At 45.7% G+C, this 20,469-nt stretch overlaps 1 protein-coding gene across 1 annotated transcript in view; it reads right to left on the reverse strand.

Annotated features, from left to right (window-relative positions):
- Positions 1–18,468: 18,468 nt before the first annotated feature.
- Hibadh (3-hydroxyisobutyrate dehydrogenase) overlaps positions 18,469–20,469 on the reverse strand; it is a 99,426-nt gene continuing 97,425 nt past the window's right edge. Inside the window, exon 8 of the mRNA XM_021165077.2 lies at positions 18,469–19,316. Coding sequence (XP_021020736.1) covers positions 19,158–19,316 — 159 coding nt within the window. The 3' untranslated portion in view covers positions 18,469–19,157. The remainder of the gene's footprint in view (positions 19,317–20,469) is intronic.

The raw sequence follows: 20,469 nt of genomic DNA on the forward strand, positions 1-20,469 counted from the left end.
ATCTTTTCAGTTCTACCATCCCCATCTGATCTCTCCCTAATGAAATCATCTCAGTAGTATCTACTGTATTTCTGAGCACCTGAAACATGGTATTGCAAAGTTGTGTGTCAATGCCTTCAGTGTCTGGATTCCCCGTGGCTCTGTTGTTGCTTGTGGTTGTCATTGCTGGTTGTTTGGGTTTGTTTTTTGGTTGGTTGGTTGGTTGGTTGTTTGGGTTTGTTTTTTGGTTGGTTGTTTGGTTGTTTGGGTGGGTTTGTTTTTGGTTGGTTGGTTGGTTGGCTGGCTAGATGCCTAAAACCTGCAACAGAGGGCAGTAAAACTGAGATGAAGACTGGGAAGATATCATCATTTCTTCAGAAAGATCTTTGCCTCAGGAAAACAGATGAGATCTTGGCTGTTCAAATTCAGGACTAAGAAGGCTGGATTCAGTTCTTTTAAAAGTTAGTTTACTTCTGGTTCATCTTGGCTCCAGACAGAGAGGGCAAGGGCACCACCATAAATTACTGAAGAGAAGACCTGAATTCCAGACTCTACTTCCTCATACCCTCCAAACCTTCCAGAGCCCTGTTTCTCTCCTAGTCCCTGAGCGTCTCTTCCGAAATTGACAGAAATACTCCTAAATGCACTGACTTTCCAAGGCTCTTGATTTCTATCTTCTCCCAAATTTTAATCTGTTAATGCTTGTCTAGCTTAGATCTTTAATGCCTCAAGGACATGTTTATAGACTGTTCTGTCCAGCTTTTCTAATTGTCCACAAGAGGTAAATTGGTCAAAAGTCCCAGTCTACCACAACAGAAAGCAGAGACCTATCACCTACCCTCAAATTCAATTTTAAAGGGGACCTAAAATTTAGTTTGGGTTTCTTTGTTGTGAAGAGATTCCATGATCGGGGCAACTCTTATGAGAGAAGACATTTAGTTTGGGGCTGGCTTACAGCTTCAGAAGTTTAGTCCATCATTATCATGGTAAGAAGAATGGTGGTGTGAGGCAGACATGGCACTGGAGGAGCCAAGAGCTCTACATCCTGATCCACCGACAGCAGATGGGGACTGTGTGTCACACTGGGTGTCACGTGAGCATAAGAGACCTCAAAGCCCATTCCCACAGTGACACACTTCCTCTAACAAGGCCACACCTCTTAACAGTGCCATTCTGTATGGGCCAAGCATTCACACTTGTGAGTCTAAGAGAACCATTCTTATTCAATGCCCCCCCCCCCCCATGGCTGCTTCCTCCTCAATAGTTTACACTGTGTCTCTTCAGTACCTTGGAGCTGGAAGTTCTTCCTTCTTTTGACTCAACAGAATCACCAGGTGCTGGGAAGTGGGGCAGCCTGGGAGAGTACTGATGGCAAACCATCTCTCCCTGTTTAGTCACTTAACAGCCCCCATTACTGGTCAGAAATCAACCTATGATATCGCCTGGCAAATGGGGGTCAAGATGATCCCTGAAGTCATTCAGAGTACAGGTCACTCAGCCTCGTCCTTCTCAAGGAATAAAAGCCCACGGTGGGTCACACCTGATCTAATTCTAACACCAGGAGGAAGGAAATGTGACCTGTAGTTCCACACACCAAAGCCCCAGGAAGCTCTGGTAAGCAAAGCTATTGATATTCATAATTAGTACCAGCATCTATTCAATGCCTTAAAATACAGCCGTTAATATTTAATGTGAATAATTGAGATTAATACTTTAATTTGCTTCTCGCTTTCATCTCACTCCTTCTGGCAAGAGCTGTAGCTACTAGCCCGTCTGTCAGAGACTCATATATAATCTTGTTGCTCGAACTGAATTTCTTAGCTAGAAAGAGAACCTAATGTTTCTTTTTCAAAGGTCAGGCCTATCACAGCTATTATTTTCCATTGGAGCCAGTTTTAAGAACAGCCTTTGAAGGAGAGAGGCTGGAATGGCATTCTCTAACAGGGCTCTGCTGAACAGAAGGGGGTCCTGGCAGCAGCCTGCCAATGTTTCTGTGTCCTGCTTCTTGGAGAACAGGGCATTGTGGGCGCTTGCTTTTTAATGGGGTATCACATGCACTGTGTTTTCTGTAAAATGAAGCCCATGTGAGTTAGTGACATTTAAGTACCTGCTTGACTCATGGATCCCTAAAAGCTTTCACAGAACCAGGAGTTTCTAGGTCAGGCAGCTAGGCTAGGACTCAGTCAGTGCCTTACATAGCCGTCATCAGAGAGGGTTCTCCTTGCAGTAAATAAGAACTAACACAGAGACCCGCAACAGACAATGTGCAGAGAGTCAGAGACCTTGGAGCATGCAGCCCTAATTGGAACGTCTTCATCAAACCCCAGCCCCTCAGGGTTCAGGGAACTATATTCGGAAGAGGAGGCAGAAAGATCGTAAGAGCCAGAGGTGGTGGAGGACTCCGAGGAAATAGTGCCTTCCAGACACAGCAGAATTATTGTGCATATGAATCCAGAGAGTGTGGCAGCACGCACAGGGCCTGCACTGACTCAAACCATTCTCAGAACTCATCAGCATTGTTTCCCATCTGTGCAGTGTAGACCTCTCAGTGCAGTGCAGTGTAGACCTCTGCAGCTGCCAGAGTTTAGACGTCCTGTTCTTTTCATTAGAGCCGTGCGGGAGCCATACCTGCAGTGTTTCCTTCATCCGAGAGTTAGAAACAAGTTCTCAGCTTCTGCTCAGACCTCCTGAACGGAAATGCTCACAGTGGGATCCGGCAGCCATCTTCCAGACCCTGCGCGTGCTCACTAAAGCTCAGCACCATTGCATCTAGCATCTTGCTCAGGCTTTTCTGCCCTAGAAGTAAGTTCTGCCTCGCATCCTGAGCTCGCATTCTTCCTCCAGAAGCCCCACAGCTCCAGGGTCTCTCAAGGAACCAGTGACTTTCGGATGAATTACACTCTCCTACGTGACTTTGATCCCCATGGACGTGCTCTAAGCACAACATCAATTTCAGAGTCAAGAGCTTCTGTAAGACAACAGCAAATCCAGGCCCGGACATTTGTACAAACTTCTAAGCACACAGTTTTTTTTTTTTTTTTTCTCTCTCCCACTTGAAAGTTTATGACTACATCTTCCTACTTGATACTTGGGTAAACATCAAGATCTCAATTTTTCTTTAAATTCTGTATTACAAATATCCTAACTTAAATCAACATAATGCTACTTTTTAAGAAGAACATTTTTCTTTTGATACTTAAAACCCTTCTCCTCCTGAGCTTCCAGTGTGTGGCCACAAGCTCTCCGCCTCGGGTGATGACATGGCACTTAAGAGTCCGCTGAAGCTCTGCTGGCACCGAGCTCAGCTCATGGCTTCTCGAGAGCATTTCATCAACACTTCTGCCCCTCTCGATGCCCTCCTTAAGCAAGCATCCTTTCCTCCCAAAGGGGCTCTCTGATTTTTTTTTTTTTTTACGTGAATGGAACTACAGTAAAGTAAAGACAGATGCAGCCAGGATTTCAGACAGTCGTTTCAGCTAGCACAGAACCTTTTATTAGGCCTATATTAATTTGATACACTCTTATTTGCAAACTCCGTGGCTCTAAGTACTGAGAAGCGGACTCCTTTAAATATCACACAACAACCTTTTAAGGACGGCAGCAGGTGCTTCTCCAGTGCAGCCAGGCTTGAGAAACATTGAGCTCTCGGCCCCTGGGAAGGATCCCTGGCAAATGCCAGCTCGCACTCCCTGGGCTCACCAGGCAGCGTAGAGTTGGTGAAGGAAGGTTTGCAAGAGTCGTTATCCACTCCTTCTCACAAGGAGAGAGAAGTACTTGCCTCTCTCAGACTGACTCCGTTTCCAGATCTACAAAATAAGGCAGGAGACCCTCTCATGGGGGCTTGTGAGGAGGCTCAGTGAGGTGCACGGATCTAAACTGGGGTGGAGAAGGTTGTGGGCTCCTTTCCGTAGCATCTCTAGAACCAGATACAAGGCTGCAGCCCCTGCAGAAGCTCTCACTTCCTTCTGGTGCCAAGTGGGGCTGGCACTGGGCGCAGGACTCTCTGCCCGCCTGTTACAAGGCCTCTTCTTCCAGAGCTGACTGCCTAGTTAGAGCAGGCCAAGCTGCTTCCACCTACCCCACCCCCCTGCTGATCACCTTTTGGCCATTTCACTGCTCATTAGCACTTCCTTCAGAAAGAGGCTTGGGAGAGGCAAGACGAAAGTAAAACCCGGGCATATTCTTGATCATTAGCTGCTCTTATTTTAAAAAGCCTCAATGGATGGGGACGTTAATACGGTTGGCTGAGTCTGGAGCCTCCAGCCCTATCCTGTCCAGTGACCTTCCAGCAAGCACTGACAGCAATCATTGGAACAGACACCTGGTCATGGAGCCCTTTACATCGATGGACCTCCTTGAACCTCTTCACAAGCCCCCGAGGTCTCTAAGATTCCTTTCTCATGTTGTAGATCTAGAAACTGAGACCAAGAGAAGCATGCGACATTGGCCCAATGTGCATGTGGACTGGAACAGAGGTCTGGGTTCAGGTGTCTTGCTTTACCCCTCTGCTTTGCTGCCATTTTCAATCTCAAATGACTCCAACCTAGTGATGGATGGATGGATGGATGGCATCGTGGAGCAGAAAAGAGAAATAGTATAAGTGTCGCAGGCACATAAGGATCAGTACCAGGCTCAAGCCACTTCTGTGGAAACCAGAGGTGTGACTGGAATGGGGGAGGCTTTGGCAGATGGAGACTGGAGGAGATCCTGGATGGGATGGAAAAGCCTGACCAAATAGGAAGGGAAGTCAGGAAGGAAGGAAGGAAGGAAGGAAGGAAGGAAGGAAGGAAGGAAGGAAGGAAGGCAGGCGGGCAGAAAGAGAAACGAAGGTAGAGTGGAGGCAGCCATGGGCAGCCTGTAAGTGCTGGTGTCAGGCTGGTAATCCACCCTCTTATAGCATAGGCCAGAGGGTCATGAGGGAAAGGGTAGGAGGAAATAAGGGGCCAGGGAGAAACGCTGGAAACTGTGCTCAGCTCAGTTTCAGTCATAAATCAAGCTATAGGAAGGAAAGCTGGGCTCAGGTTGCCATAATATTATTATATCCCTAATAACTGATGTATCCACCCTGGGCTTTATAATCTTCTAGACATGTTTAAATCCTTGGAATTCTTAATAGTTTCAACTCTATCAATAGTTTTTTTAAACGTGTGTGTGTGTGTGTGTGTGTGTGCATGCGTGCATATACCCATGTCAAGCACAACTTGCAGAAGTTAGTTCTCGCATTCTGCCAGGTGGGGCCTAGGAGATCAAATTCAGATAGTCACACTTGGTTGGCTCAAGCACCCTTACCCACTGAGTCATTGAGCTGGCCCTCAACTTTTAAACAACATCTCCCAAGCTTCATAAATTCAGCTTTGTTGCACAGTCCTTTCAGGAGTTATAACAGAGGTCCAGTGTCTTCTAGATAGTAACACAGACAGTTTCTGCCAGTTAGATTTTTCTCTCCAGAGGTTCCTGCACAGGTATGCTTGTGTCTTATAAATTCCAAGCCCTGGAGAAGCTGAGGCAGGCAGGAGGAATGTGAGTTCAAGTCTATCCTGGGCTATGGAGCAAAACACTATTTCAAAATAAATATTATTGGTTGCAATAGTAACAACAACAACAATATTCTATTTGCCTTTCTCCCTTTCCTACCCTAGGATGGATCTGGCAGGGAGCATGTTTACAGTTTCTCAACTTCCTTGGCTCAAACTTTAGAAGCAGGCAAGAGCTTTCTTTCATGTGGTACTTGGGGTTCCTTCCATCTGTGATCCTTGTAAACTGTGCTTAGGTTTATGGGTGTCTGCCTTCCTCTTGGGGTCTTTCTTCCTCCTCCTTCCTAATGGATGATGGTCATCATGCAGCTCATTTGAATATCACTCAGCAAATCCAAGTCACGAGAGCTGGCCTGTGGAGGGGCTGACATGTGGATTGTGCAGCCCAGATCCCAGCTCTTGGCGATTTGGTTTGAGAACAGAGAGGAAAGCAGGCATTGATGTGAGCTGAAACCAGAAGAAGGTGATGATGGAGAAAGTGGTGTGGGAAGGGCTGTGATGGGCCACCTGGAAGCCACAGCCACAGATGGATAACGGGGCAGCAGAAGCCCTGAGGTACAGCCAGGGGAGTGCATGCATTTGTGTTTGTCACCTTGACACAAGCTAGAGTCACCTGGGCAGAGGCACCCTCATCTGTGGAATCACCTCCATCAGACTGGCCTATAGGCAAATCTATGGGGACATTTTCTTGATTTATGATTAATGTATGAAGATCCAGCACACTGTGGGCAATGGCACACATGGGAAGGTGGCACTGAGTTGTCTAAGAGGCAAGCGATGGGGAGACAGCCAGTAAGCAGTGTTTCTCCAAGGTCTCTGCCTCAGTTCCTGCCTTCAGGTTCCAGCCTTGAGTTCCTATTGTGGCTTCTGGCGATAGACAGCAACCTGTAACCCAAATAAACCCTTTCCTTTTTTATCACAGCAATAAAAAGTAGCCAAAATAGGAAGAGAGTAAAGCAGGGAGAAAAGTTGGGGACAGAAGACAACCCGGCCCTCAAGACACCTACTTTGTGAATCCTGTCCAGGTCCTTGGGAAGCCATCAGCAAATCTCTGCATCCTTAGGTCTCTGAGGTTTTTCTGGTTCCCTTCACCACTAAAGTCCATCCCTCCAAACACAAACCTGCCAAGTCCCTAAAGGCTGGTCTCTACCTACAACACTAGCTGACCGTTGTCAGCAGCCGGCTGATCTTAGAACCCACCATGAAGGGACCATATGGGGAGTGAGTTGTATTAGACTGTGAACCTGCATGCTCCAGGCCACTTGTCTCAAGACTCAAGAGCGAGGAGGTTTGGTGACACGTAGCAGTGCTGATGTTCAACTGGAAAGAACAAACTAACAAATAACCCCCACCCAATTCGGGCCAAGAAGAACAAAGTTAACAATCTGTCCAAAAAGAATGTAGCGAAGATGTTGCCAAGCTGTTGTTTCCTTCCTATGGCATCTAGGAGAGTAGAGGCAGATGCTCAGAGTGACACATCAGACTCCTGAAGCTTAAGGAATCTGTAGCATCTTAAGGTGATTTTTTTTTCTTTCCTCCCTCCCCTCCTCTCCCCTCCCTTGCCCTCCTCTCCCTTCCCTTGCCCTCCACTCCCCTCCTCTCCCCTCATTTCTCCTCTCCTGCCTTCCCTTTCTTTTCCCTTGAGCAAAACTCTTAGGTGTTTAAGTAACTATATTCTCAGGGAACTATATCAACCAAGGCATTAAAAAATATATGGTAACACCGCAACGCCACCCCCTCCCCCCAACAGTTTGGTTTTGGCTAATTTCTATGGCTCTAAGACTTCAGTAACTGCCTGGTGGAATGATGAAAAACCTGGCAGCCATCCTGACTCAGCAGCCGGTTTCCTGGGAAGCTGTTTCCAGCAAGCTGCTTCCCATTGTGGCTGACCCCCCTCCCCCGACTTGAAGTCCCTGATGCATACACTGCTATGAAAATGAGGAGGCTGACTCATGGATGAGTGCGGGTGCTAACATCATTTTCCTTGCAAGTATTTCCCCATTCTAACTGTTCGAACAATTGCACGCCCTCGGAAGAGTCCTTGGCACCTGCGGGGCAGAGGTAACAGTGAGGTAGGAAATGAAAGACGAAGGGCACACTCATGCACACAGCAGGACCAACCCTAGGTCTGACCTGAAGAAGTACAAAGTATCATATAAAAAAACCCTGAAAGCTCCAAAGCTAAACTCACCTGCAGTCATCCTCAGGGAGAAATAATAACAAATGCTTCGTGTCAATGGTATCTTCTAAGTTAATCTCTCTGGCAGTGGCTTTCTTAGTGTAGTGTATAAGTCGCTATTATTTATTGCCTGTGATAAATTAGGAGTCTTCCCCCTCCTTATACTCTTTAGTGCCTCAAGTAGGTTGATCACAGCTTTCCCAACTGTAAATTACTTTAGCAACTACTTGGGACCCAAGCTTAGAGGGTCATATTTTACTCTCCCTTCACTCTGGTGCTTATGGGCATAGAACACTTGGGGGGAAAGCAAGCTTCCCCACACCCTGGTTAACGGCAAGTCAGAATAAGAACTCCCTTCTCTCCCAGAGCATTCAGACACTGTGCTGTGCAAAGCATACACCCTTCCAAGTGTCCTATGGGTCACATCCTGCCATCACTTCTGCTCTGTTTCTCCGAATTTAGTAGAATGTGGGATACAGGTCTGTCATATATAGCTTTCATTATGTTGGGATATGTTCTTTCTATTCAAAGCTTCTTCAAAACTTTTATTGGGGGTGGAGGGAGGTTGGATTTCGTCAAGGCTTTTCCCATGTCTAGGGAGGTGACTGTGACACCCTTGCTCTTGGGTACATTTATGCAGCTGATAGAGTCTAGAAATGGTACAGTCTAGAGGGCCTTGAATGGACTCATTTTCTTTGTCAATGAACTAACTAAAAGGCAAGAGACACCCAAAGGAAAAACTGGATACCTTCTTAACCTAGCCCAGTTCTTCTTCCTATCCAGCTGCCTACCTGGGAGTCTCTCTGACACTTAGTTCAATGGTTCTCAGCCTTCCTCATGCTGCAACCCTTTAATACACTTCTTCATGTTGTGGTGATTCCCAGCCATAAAATTATTTCCTGGCTACTTCATAACTGTAGTTTTGCTACTGTTATGAATCATAAAGTAAATATCTGTGCTTTCCAATGGTCCTAGATGAACCCTGTGAAAGGGTCATTCGATCCCCTAAAGGGGTCATGACCCACAGGTTGAGAATGGCTGACTTAGTCCCTCATAACCATTCATATATATTAACTTCAGAAGACAAGATGAAACAAAGCCTCTTTGTCCAGTCACTGTGGGAATCTGTGCTTGGGCAGGGCCAGCATAGCAGCAAACCAGGCTGTGACTCTAGGCACAGTCCACCTGCCGGCATTTAGAGGCAGTCACACTGACAGCAGGCACACTTACCAAATACTCATTATAGCTCAGAGAACATGCTAGCAGCCTTGTCCAGTCAGTGGATATTTGGAGGGAATTATCCTGATGGGCCTTGAAGAACGGCAACCTTTTTTTCTATCTCAAGGGGTAAACAAATACTGGGGTAAAGCTTCCTTAGAGCTGATAAGCCTCACATCCAGGGTTAAGCTGCCTCGTCACGAACAGTTCCCTTTCCCTCTGGCCACTTCTTCTCCAAAGCCACTAACTCATGGCCACTTTGGCTCTGGCTCTTTTCCCCAGTGAGTCATAAATAAATAAATAAATAAATAAATGGAGGGAGGGAGGGAGGGAGGGAGGGAGGGAGGGAGAGAGGAAAAGAAGAGTGCCAAAAAAATTACTAATAAAAATTGGAGATGCTATATGCACCAGGCATTATATGAGGTACTTGTGAGACTTGAGTGACAAGAGCATTGTCCCTGCCATATTGGCGCTCATAACTGCTCTGCCTCCTGACAGCCTGTGGTGAAGACGCAGGTGCTGCCATGTGTTGGGATTCCTGAGAAGATAGGTGACAGCGTCGTGCTTAGAAGTACTCTCCTAGAGGGCTCATCCCAGGAAATCGGAGCGGGGTGGGTTAGGGTGGGGGTGGGGCATGGTTACCTGTTTAAAAAAAAAAAAGAAGTAGGTATAGGCCTACAGCAAGCAGGAAGAATATGAGAAACAGGAACAACAGAAACCCTCTCCACTAAGAAGAGGTAGTGTCAGAGAAGGCTAACCGTCCGAACTGTAAAGCTTCACCCTAGCCCAGGGCCTCATCCTCGTTCTCCTGAGGGTCAGAGGATTCCCATGACCCATTTTTTTCTGGGGGTGGGTTCCGCTGATTACTGGATCTCAAGTCAATGTTACGATTGATAGAGCTGTCTCTGCCAGTCTTCATAGAGAGGCAACCAACGAGGCCTTCTCTTCCTCCGTGGCCTAATGAAGTCTACCTAGAGAAGCAGAAGGCACAGCTGCCCTTAAGTCCCGTTCATCTGAGTTACCTGGACAGGGCGTGGCGTCCAGCTCCTGCGGCTGTGGAACCGTTCCCAGCCTGTCTCCTAACACATCCCAGACTTGTGCTATTTTCTCCAGTGTGGAATGTATCCAAGGTGACATTTATATAGTGAGTTGATTGGATCTCTCTTCCAGGAATCTAGGAATGGCTGAGATCTTACCTAAACATGGCAGGACACAAAAGCCAACGGTTATTAGTCTAAGTTGAATAAGTTAGCAACTTCAGTGTTTAGGGTACTTAAAAGCATCTCACATCAGCAAGACAAGACACTCTAGGCCAAAGATACCAGGACTGTATGACTGTATTACACTGCACTGTGGGTCAGCTACTTCATGTAGAGATCAGCTTGGCTATAGCCACTCTGTCTCTGTTTCGTTCCTATATTAGTGATCTGCCCAGTGGTCAGAATAAGCAAGGTTTTCTTTTGATTTTTTTTTTTTTAAAGTTCACAACTCCAAGGGAGATTTTTTTTCCTAGTTACCAATGGGAAAATTACCAATTATTCTAACAATTGAGACTAAAACAAGTGTGGTAGCACACACCTGTAATCCCAGTACTTGGAAGGTAGAGGCAGAAAGATTTTTAAGTTCAAGGCTAGTTTGTGTTGAGCCAGCCTACCTCCATTTTAGTCTTGAAAGCCATCTTATAATAAAGACCAACTGGGTTCATTCCTGTTCATGATTAAACGTCTGTTTCTCAAGGACTGAGCTATGCTCCACTTGTAACCTTCACTACAAATGGTTCTGTACTGCCTGTTCCAGGAAACGGCAACCATGTCTCTTTTTCAAAACGTTATAACCATCTTGCAACCCTACCTTTGTTTGAAAAGTTTGTCATGACCACCTTGTTATGACTATCTGTTGTTACAACTACCTTTTTATGACCACCTTGCAATCATGCCTTTCTCCCAGGAGGTCGTTATGACTAACTTGCTATCCTGTGTTTCGTTCCTGTAAACCCACCCACTCTGCCCACCAAATCCACCACTTGGAACCCATCTGCCCCTGAGCTATAAAAACCTTGTCTTCCTCACTCTAATGCTGATCTCTTGATCCCCACATTTACAGAGATATAAACTGTGTACATAAATAAAGAAGCTTGCTTTAATGAATTTGGTCAAGATGATGTGGGATGATTTGGGATTAACACCTGGGCTACACCACGGACCCTGCCTCAAAAACAAAGACAAATGAATGGGTGGTGTACTGGCTGGTTTTGTGTGTCAACTTGACACAGGCTGGAGTTATCACAGAGAAAGGAGCTTCAGTTGGGGAAATGCCTCCTTGAGATCCAGCTGTAAGGCATTTTCTCAATTACCAATGGAGGGGTGGGGGCGGGGTGAAGGCCCATTGTGGGCTGTGCCATCCCTGGGCTGGTAGTTTTGGATTCTATAAGAAAGCAAGCTGAGCAAGCCAGGGGAAGCAAGCCAGTAAGTAACATCCCTCCATGGCCTCTGCATCAGCTCCTGCTTCCTGACCTTGCTTGAGTTCCAGTCCTGACTTCCTTTGGTGATGAACAGCAATGTGGGAAGAGTAAGCTGAATAAACCCTTTCCTCCCCAACTGCTTCTTGGTCATGATGTTTGTGCAGGAACAGAAACCCTGACTAAGCTAGGTGGTGAGGCAAACAGTATGAAATGTTCTGGAGATACAGGCCTTGCCCCTCAAGCAAGACACTGCCACTGGACAGAGGCTTCAGAACCTGTGTTTCAATGGGTCAGCTTCCCTCTTCCGACAGCCCATGTTTCACTGTGCAGGCCTGGATGGCACACAGGAGAGGGCAGAGGTTTGTCTGCACACAGCACCGCAGGATCTCTAGCTCCCGAGCACAGCATGACTCCAGGGACAAGCATTTGTGTATAAATATTTGTGGACTGGCTCTGCAGTCCACTTGGCTTTTCCACTGCAGTTCAGATTAATCCCCCTTTCCTTCTCAAACAATGGAAATTGTAGAAAACCCTTATTTGTAACCAGGTAACCCTTGTTATCCTCATTTTCCCTTGCCCTTTAGAGAGCCAGGTGGGTCTTCTGTCATCATCCTTCTACCGGCTGGGGACAGGGGCTTTATTTCATATACATATCCTTTCCTCTGCCACAAGGTAATTATCTAACATTTCTAGCTAAATAAAATAAAATAAATGGCAAGCAATCTGAAACTGGCATTTGTCATTAAGGTTGAAGAAGTGACTGGGGCTCACTGAATCCTATGCAAATCAGTCCTGATGAGCCCTAAACTAATCTGTTTACAAACCAGGCCTGCTAGACAGGCCTCAGTGATTCTCTATCCAAGCAAAGCAGGGCCCTTTACGGGCATCTGGCTGTCCCTGAATGGGCAGTTTAAACATAGACTCTTTCTTCAAAGTAAGATCAAAGGCTTTATTACTCCTGAATGAGTGCGTTGTTCCCCTCACCACCGGCTTGTTTGCAATTTGTGTTTATTAACAGCACTGTCTCAGGTTTACTTTGTGAATTACTAGTTTCTGAAAGCAGTGTGGCAGTTTTATGGACCACAGTATGCATTTGTGGCGATTATGTAGCATACAACAAACAGAATGGCCCATCAGATAGGACATTAGGCAAAGGAAATTCTCCGCAAAGATGGCAATACCTGACCATGCAGAATTCACTTACAATTTTTTTTTTTAAATAAAGGAAACCATCTGGCACAACAGAGCTATCACACGAAAGGACCCCCAAATTGACGGGCTAGAGTTTGATAATGCTTTTGCTTGCTTTGGGAAGAATCTTCTTTGAAGTTGTGACTTTGTTTCTCCCCGAGAGTTAGAAGGTAAAGCTGTACTGTAGACAGGGAGCAATGTGAGAGGGACGGTTCAAGAAGCAGAAGCTGGTGCTTTCAGACAGAGACCAGTCAGAGAGCCAGAGGAGACACAATTCTATCTCCGGACTACCTGGCACTCCATGGGTCCATCTTTCATGGTCTTCTGGCAACAGCTTTCTCCTGTGAACACACAGGCTTCCACCTCCCACCACCCCAGCACTGAGATTATTAGAACCATGTCCTTCATACACACCCTCCAATTCATCTTAGGAGGATGAAGCTGCCAAGAAAATTGCATCTTTTAAGATTTGTGGTGACACAGGTATACAAGCTCCAGGGTGTCACTGACCTGTATGAGGAAATGGATGAAACTGCTTCGAGCAGATGCAATGCAGGGGACCCAGCCTCCGAAGGGGCAGCGTTTAATGTCACTAGATGGACATGGGACAGCCAGGGAAGGCCATCACCAGGGATCACACCACTGTTCAGAAACTATCAGTTCTTAATGGTTCCCTTTTTGACAGGGAAGCAAGCATAAATTCATGAGGATAAAGACACATTTATCAGAGCCCATGGACAGATTTGCACCAATCCAAATTGAACTGGGCTGAAAGCAGCATACCCCACAACAGGGAGAGCAAACCCAAGCCCACCATAAACTGGCTCTGTAAGAGTCTCTTCCTGTTGTCACCTTCTAAATGTCCTTGATGGCCCACTTCTGTCACTATGTGTTGGGGGGAAAAGTCAGATTGAGTTTAAATTAAACCCAAGCTTTAAAGAAAAAAAAGAAGGAGAGAGAGAGAGAGAGAGAGAGAGAGAGAGAGAGAGAGAGAGAGATTCAGATCCCAAGTTACAAACAGCAAGCAGCGACCTGGAGAAGGGATGATTCTTAGAAACCCCTAGAGGGAAATGGCTGGGACAGTCATGCCTGGCATGCCATGTCTCCCTCCCATTACTCCATCGTAGTGGCCATGCTCCTGTTTACCTGCACTGTTTTCATGTTTTTGTCTAGAATGTGGACTTTTCTCCTCTGAGACTGGTCAACTCTTGGTGAAAATAAAAGCCAGAATAAATGGGTTAGGAGTTAACTTAGCAGAACGTGCTTTCATTAGCACAAATAAGCCACTGGGTCTCCCTGGTCTTCCTGGCTCATTAAAGGAACTAAACTAAACCAAGCAAGGAGAATGAATCATGTTTGGCACTTATAGAGAGCAGGCCTCGGGTCAGGGTTAGGGTCATTAGGGGGAGACAGAGACATGGAGCCACAAGATGAAAGGTACATTCGCTCATAGCATCTCTGAGATTGGAACTCTAAGGGGAAACCTCTGGATAGTCAAATAGTCTAAAATTACCCAAGAAAGCTTCAAATTCTACCCATCAATGGGATGCACTGAACTTTGAGAGGCACAAGACAAGTATTAGAGAGCAGTGAGTTTGTATCCTCTGCTCTGCTGGGGCAGGGTGGGGGCAGTGAGTGAGCTTGTATCCTCTGCTCTGCTGGGACAGAGGTGGGGGCTGCAGGCATTACGGTGATGGGCATTAACTGTTTCAGGCTATAAGGCTATCACTAACAAAGTTAGGAAATGTCTTTCACACAATACACACACACACACACACACACACACCCCAACCCAGACTGTTCATTTTTTACAAGGAGGACAAGCAACAATCATGTCCAATTTCATCTGGCTAAAGGGAGGCTAGTGAAAGATTTTTTTTTTAATTTCCTGATTTGACAATTTTAATTTGAAGTTTTCTGCTCTGAAATACTGTTTCCTACTGAAACAATATTTGTTCTAATCTCCAACAACCCAAATGCTAAAAGTCTTTTAGGCATTTATCATTTTTAATAACCGTGGCAAATGCCAAATTTTGTCCTTTTGAAGATAAAATGCTATACTCAAAAAGTCACAGGATTTGCATATGTAGCCAAGGCTGAGAATCAGGCCCCAAAGCTGCCCTTTGGTTTTATGAGTCTGGCTGTGAGGAAGGTTTGCACAGCCTCGCCTCTGCCAATGTCATTACTCTACCGAGTGCAGCTCGGAGCTAAGTGCGCATGTCAGGTCTATTCAAGTGGCTCCATTCTAGATGAGCTCTCTTGCTAGCTCTGTACCAGGCGTGACAGAGCATCATTAATAAAAATGTATTGATCTGTGAATCTATTCCTGGCTATAAAAAAACTTCTAATAAATGAGATGGCTATATGAGCAATAAATAATATGTAACAAGAGGGGGTCCAAAAACTGTCAAGAAAATATGCCTCATGTTTTCTTAAATTCGTAAGGAAGAGGAATCAGAGTTTTAGAGCTAAAACAAACCTCTGCAAGCAGTGCAGCAGTTTCCTGGGAAAAGAGAGCAAGAGATCCCAGTGCTACACAGCTCAGCAGGGACCTGGGTCCTCTGGTACAGGGTCTTGTATCTCAGGCATTCTAAAGCCCTCCCTGCAGGCTGCTGCAACCGGCTTCTGTTTTGCTATACTTTCCTATGAACGTCTTCAAAGACTCTAATTTCAGTTTGAAGAGGTCTTTTTCCCTTTTAGGTATTCTTGAATTATTAAATGATGAATATAATTACATAGTAAAAGGTCATCTTCAATCTGTCTGCTGCCAACAAAAGACAATTCCGTGTGCATCCAGTACGACAGACAAGCTAGTTTATGGGTCTGACACCCTGCATGGAATGTTACAAATCCCTATGTTGTCCTTAAGCTCCTTCTTCAATTGAACTGAAAGATGCCTAAAAACCCTACTCAGGTTGATGACTCCCCACTGGTGGGCTAGCCATTGGAGAATGCTCCAGGGTGCAGTTTCTGCAGTGGAGGCTGGCAGTAACTGGCTGTTTTCCTGAGCACAGGCAGCCTCTGACAGTAGCCTGAGTCAAATTTATAGCCATGGATAAGGCTGCCGGATTCACATCTCCTTGCAGTGTGGACAGATCCTACATACTTCTGACTACTTAGAAAGCAAGTCAAGACGACAGCATATGCAGTGAGAACAGCCAAAGAGGAGGCCTGTCTGCAGTGTGTTCATTGCCATCTATGTTGGCTTCCATGATATCACATTGGTAGGACAGAGTCCCTCAGACACAACCCTTTAGAGACCCTTAGTGAGTAATCCTTGCTAGCCTGAGGTTAGCTGCCTTACTGTACATGCGAATCGATGACTGCACACCTTTCGCTGTAAAAGCTTAATTCAGTTTTTACGAAGGTCAAAGTTTACAAAAACTTTATGAAAGCTCTGAATTCTGTGATTTGGGGGTGGGGGAGTTGTAATGAATGTAATCTTTACTAAAAAATAAACTTGGCACTAAGCAAAAGTCTTTTAAGAAAAACGGTTTGTCCAGTTAGTGGTTTACTTAACATAAATGCAACGCCCACAGTTTCTCATCATTCATATATTCCAGCACCCACCTAAGATCTGCATTGATGCTCAGGGCTGCTCAGAGCTGAGAGGACAGTCTCTCCCTTCAGGGAGCTCCCACTGCAGTATGAAAGGCAACCAAGGAAGCAAACAGAATATAAAAGGTAGTTCCTCTGACACAGAGGGTAACAAGAAGCTATGCTGGGGGGGATGATGGCTTTAAGTATATTTAAAGAAAGCTATTTAAAAATATTGGCATGGGAGCTGGTCAGCCAGGAGGGGCACTGGGGAGGTGGGACAGGGGTGGGTGGGTGGGGGATGGCATGTGGAAAGGCGCTAACTACTGACTAAAGTGTGAGAAGCATGGAAGATTTGAGAAATGGCAAGTTCTTAGTGAAGCAATGCTGCAAGAGGAAACAGGAAGCCAGAGGGAGGAAACCAGAAGCCAGAGAGCACCAGGGACTGGGATGTAACGGGAGCTCTGCCCGTAGCATCCCACTTGACCTGTGTTAGACTTCCATCTCTCTTGAAACAGTGTGAAGAAGGAACTGAGGAAGAACCAGACCAGCGGCCAAGAAGCAGCTGGGACTCTAGAGGCAGATTAGTGGCTGCCAGTGGCGTCAGGGAAATCAACGACTGGATCTAAGGGGCTTTAGCAGAGGGTGGGAGTGTCCTAAACCAGGACTGTGGCGGTGGCTGTGTAAGCCTGCCTTTACTAAACGGGACTTATAGAAAAAGTGTGCAAAAGAAAAGCTTTATATTTTATGAAAATCCTACAGCAGTAAAAAGAGGTTTACAAACAAAAGCGATTATGAAGACACTGGGGTCTAAGAGTCTGCAACTGGCAGCAGGGATTTAGAATCAGCCATAGGGTTCATAGGAGTGAGGAGTTCTGAGGTCTCGATGGAATGAGGGCCAGAAAAACCACGTCTGTTAGGAAAGGTGGGGACTTCTAACTAGGTTTTGATATGTGACCTAAGACCTTGTGGCCCCTAGAGCAAGGTTCTCTGAATTCTGCATTATGTGTATCTTGGGTACTACTGTCCTGTATCGCAGGATGCTTAACAGCTTCTTTGGGCTCTGTCCACTAAACTCTAGGAATGTGACAACCAGAAGCATCTCCAGATGTTAGCTTATGTCCTACTGGGGATCGGGGAGCATTGTTCCACTTGAGAACCAATTATCAAATGCACACACTCATACACACAGCACTGCCTTAGTCATACCTCCCCAGTTCTCTCCTCCTCAACCCTTGACAACCACTAATCTACCACAAATCTCTATGGACTTGCTTTTCTGACATTTCATATTCGTGCTGTGGCATGTTCCAGCACTCTGCTCCTTCTCAATGGAGTAGATAATCTCTCATGTGTTTACACCAGTGCATTTACTCAGCTGGCTTCCATGGTTCCTCAAAACGTCACTTATGACCTCTAAGGTGCCAAACCCACGTGGCTATTTCCCAGCTCCTGTACCACACCACTCACACAACTCCCAGGCCTTATTCACCACTCGAGGGGTTTCTACCGCTTTGCTACTGTGGATGCCACCGCCAGGAGCAGCGCTGTGAAGCTGTTCTGTGCACATGTATTTCATTCGGGAACGGAACAGTGCTGACTGTTTGGTAAAGCACTGTCTCTCCCCCCGCCCCCCACCCCCCGCCCCCGACCCCCGACCCCCTCCCAGCCCCCCCAGTGCCAGCTGCAGGGTTTGAGTTCCATCATCACCACACGCTCACCTTCACTCTTGCCACTGTCCTTAATTCATTGTCTTCTACTTTCAATTAAGCATTTTGTATTTGGCTACACCGGGTGTGACAGCTTCTGAGTTGCCCAAGGTTACACTAGATGAAGTCCATCCTGCATTAACATTTATCATTCACGTTAAAAACCAGGTTACTAAAATTCCACTCCATGTTCCATGGAGGCCACTGGCAGACTGGCCTCCCAACTGCTCCAGTCACTTTGTAATGTCTTCTCTCTGATCACCTCTTTCTCTCACTCCATCCATATCTGCAATCTTAGAATTATATCTAGTCTTTCCCATCTTGACACTGAGTAAACTTTCTACTACACATTCCCTGCCAGGTCTGTCCTGTCTCTTCTGCAGCAAACCACTGCAGGGTTGAGAAATGAGGAGTGTGCTCCACACCGAGGCCAGTTACCTTCGATGGCAATGTTATAGCACTTAACCACCTAACATTCAGGCATACAGCCATCGAGTCTTCAGAAGGGCAGCAAGCTGCTGGCTTGACAACAGCCAGCTCTAAGCTCTGTACCCTTTGACCTTGGCCCTCCTTTGTTCTTTTCACCTTTCCACCATTTGCTTGTAAACAAACAAACAAACAAAAACAACCTTAAGAGACAAAACAAAAAGCTCCAAAAAATGTTATCAGGATAGAAATTTATTTAAATCCAAAATAATATGACTATAGTTAGAATAATGTAATAATTATTTAAAGGAAATATCATCATTGGCTCTGAAACAGTCTAAAGGTGTCATTTTTCTGGAGTCAAAAACATGTAGTAAGAATATACAGGAAGCAAAAATACTGAAGCAAGCCAGCTGAGTGTGGAAGCTGTAACAGGAGGGTACACTAAGATAGTGTAACAAGGGCCAATAAGCTGCCTTACTTATCAAGCCCTGGACAGTAAGTCAGTAACCCTGAATGAAGGAATAATAATAGCATGTGGATAACCGGACAAATTTCCCTCTAATTTGTCTTTGTAACCGATCTCTTTCCTTTTTACCATCATGTTGACAAAACATTTGATTTTATTTGCAAAGTGGAGTAAATAAAATATCCTGATCAGAGTGCTCAATTTTGTTGAAGGTACTCAAGGTTCAAACTTCAAAAAGGTCAACTGGGCTAGTTAGTGAAACCATTGGGTGTGCTGGCTAAACAGATGAAAGCGGCAGCATTTAAAATGGATAGAAATTCCCAGGGATTGCTGTGATGTAGACAATCAAAAGCAGACAGACGACCTTTGATTAGACCCATTACTTCTAGAGTGAGCTAGAGGAAGCTCAGGACAGAGTTTGGTGCCTAACAGTGTCCACGTCCACAGGGCACAGTCAGAAGGGCTCCTCCTCCCGTAGATACTGGAACACAGAAGAGAAGTCTTTCTTTGAGTAGCCCTTTGAACACATCATCCTGTATATCTGATGGGCCAGGCTTCCTAGGAGAATTGGGGTCTTGGTGCTAGTGGCAGAGTCTTGAGCCAATCCCAGATCCTAGATCAAAGGCAGAAGGAAGCATATTGAGACGTGTGGGAGACTCGGCTAGGCTAAAGGGAGAAGTGGGTAGGGAAGGAAAAATAGAATCTGAAAAAAAAAAAAAGATTCTTACACACATTGTGTGCGTGCATGTTTTCTGTCCTTTGATACTGAGGATCAAACCAAGTGCTTCGTATAAATGTAGGCAAGCACACTCACACTGAGCCGCACACCCAGGCCCTATATTAAGCACTTTTCCCTCCACATAGCTAGAAAAATACTAAGAACAGAATTCTTGATTTCTCAATGTCCGAGCGCCTGTTTCTCTGGGAGATGAATTTATTTTGTTTTTAGATAGAATTACTGTGCAGGCAGAATTACATGTTTTTCAAGCCAGGTGTGGCAGCACTTGCCTTTAATCCCAGCATTTGGGAGACAGAGGCAGGAGGATCTCTGAGTTCAAGGCCAGCCTGGTCTATAGAGCAAGTTCTAGGACAGCCAGGCCTACACAGAGAAACCCTGCCCAAAAACAAAAACAAAACAACAACAAAAAGCCCCACAAAATCAACCAAACAAACAAAAAGAGAAATGTTTTTCAAATCTGTGGAAATCTGTATGACTGGTATAGAAACATAGAGACAGTCCCAAATAGTACTCTACATAATATACACAGTGATAAATATGACAGCTGCAGCCTGCAGAGACTGAAGAAAGACACTCAAGAGGGCTAGTATAATTTGGGAGCAAGAGTACCAGTATGGGAGCCCAGGAGGCATAGTCCAGGGTGCCTTTTGGTAAAAAAAAGATTTTTTTTTTTTTTAAAGCTCTGGTTGAGCACAGAGCTAAAAGGTGGTGTGTTGGTTAGGTAAAGGCACCAGGGTTGGGGAATTGCAGCAAGGAAGAACTATCCTGATGGAGAGAACCAAAAGTGGAAAGGTATGGGAGTAAGGGAGAAAGGACAATGAATTCAGCATGGCTGAAGCAGAGGGGAGCAGAAGAGGCCAAATTTTCAAGGCCTTGTTAGACAAGCTGCAGAGATAGACATTAACCTACAAGTAACCGTGAGCTATTATGAGAAGGTACCAGGAGAAGTGAGTGACACTTGGGTTTACATTGTAGCCTACTCTCATTAGCATGTGGGAAGCAACCCAGTGCCATCAGGATCAGCTGG

This window comes from Mus caroli, chromosome 6 (assembly GCF_900094665.2).
Source record: "Mus caroli chromosome 6, CAROLI_EIJ_v1.1, whole genome shotgun sequence".
NCBI lineage: Eukaryota > Metazoa > Chordata > Mammalia > Rodentia > Muridae > Mus > Mus caroli.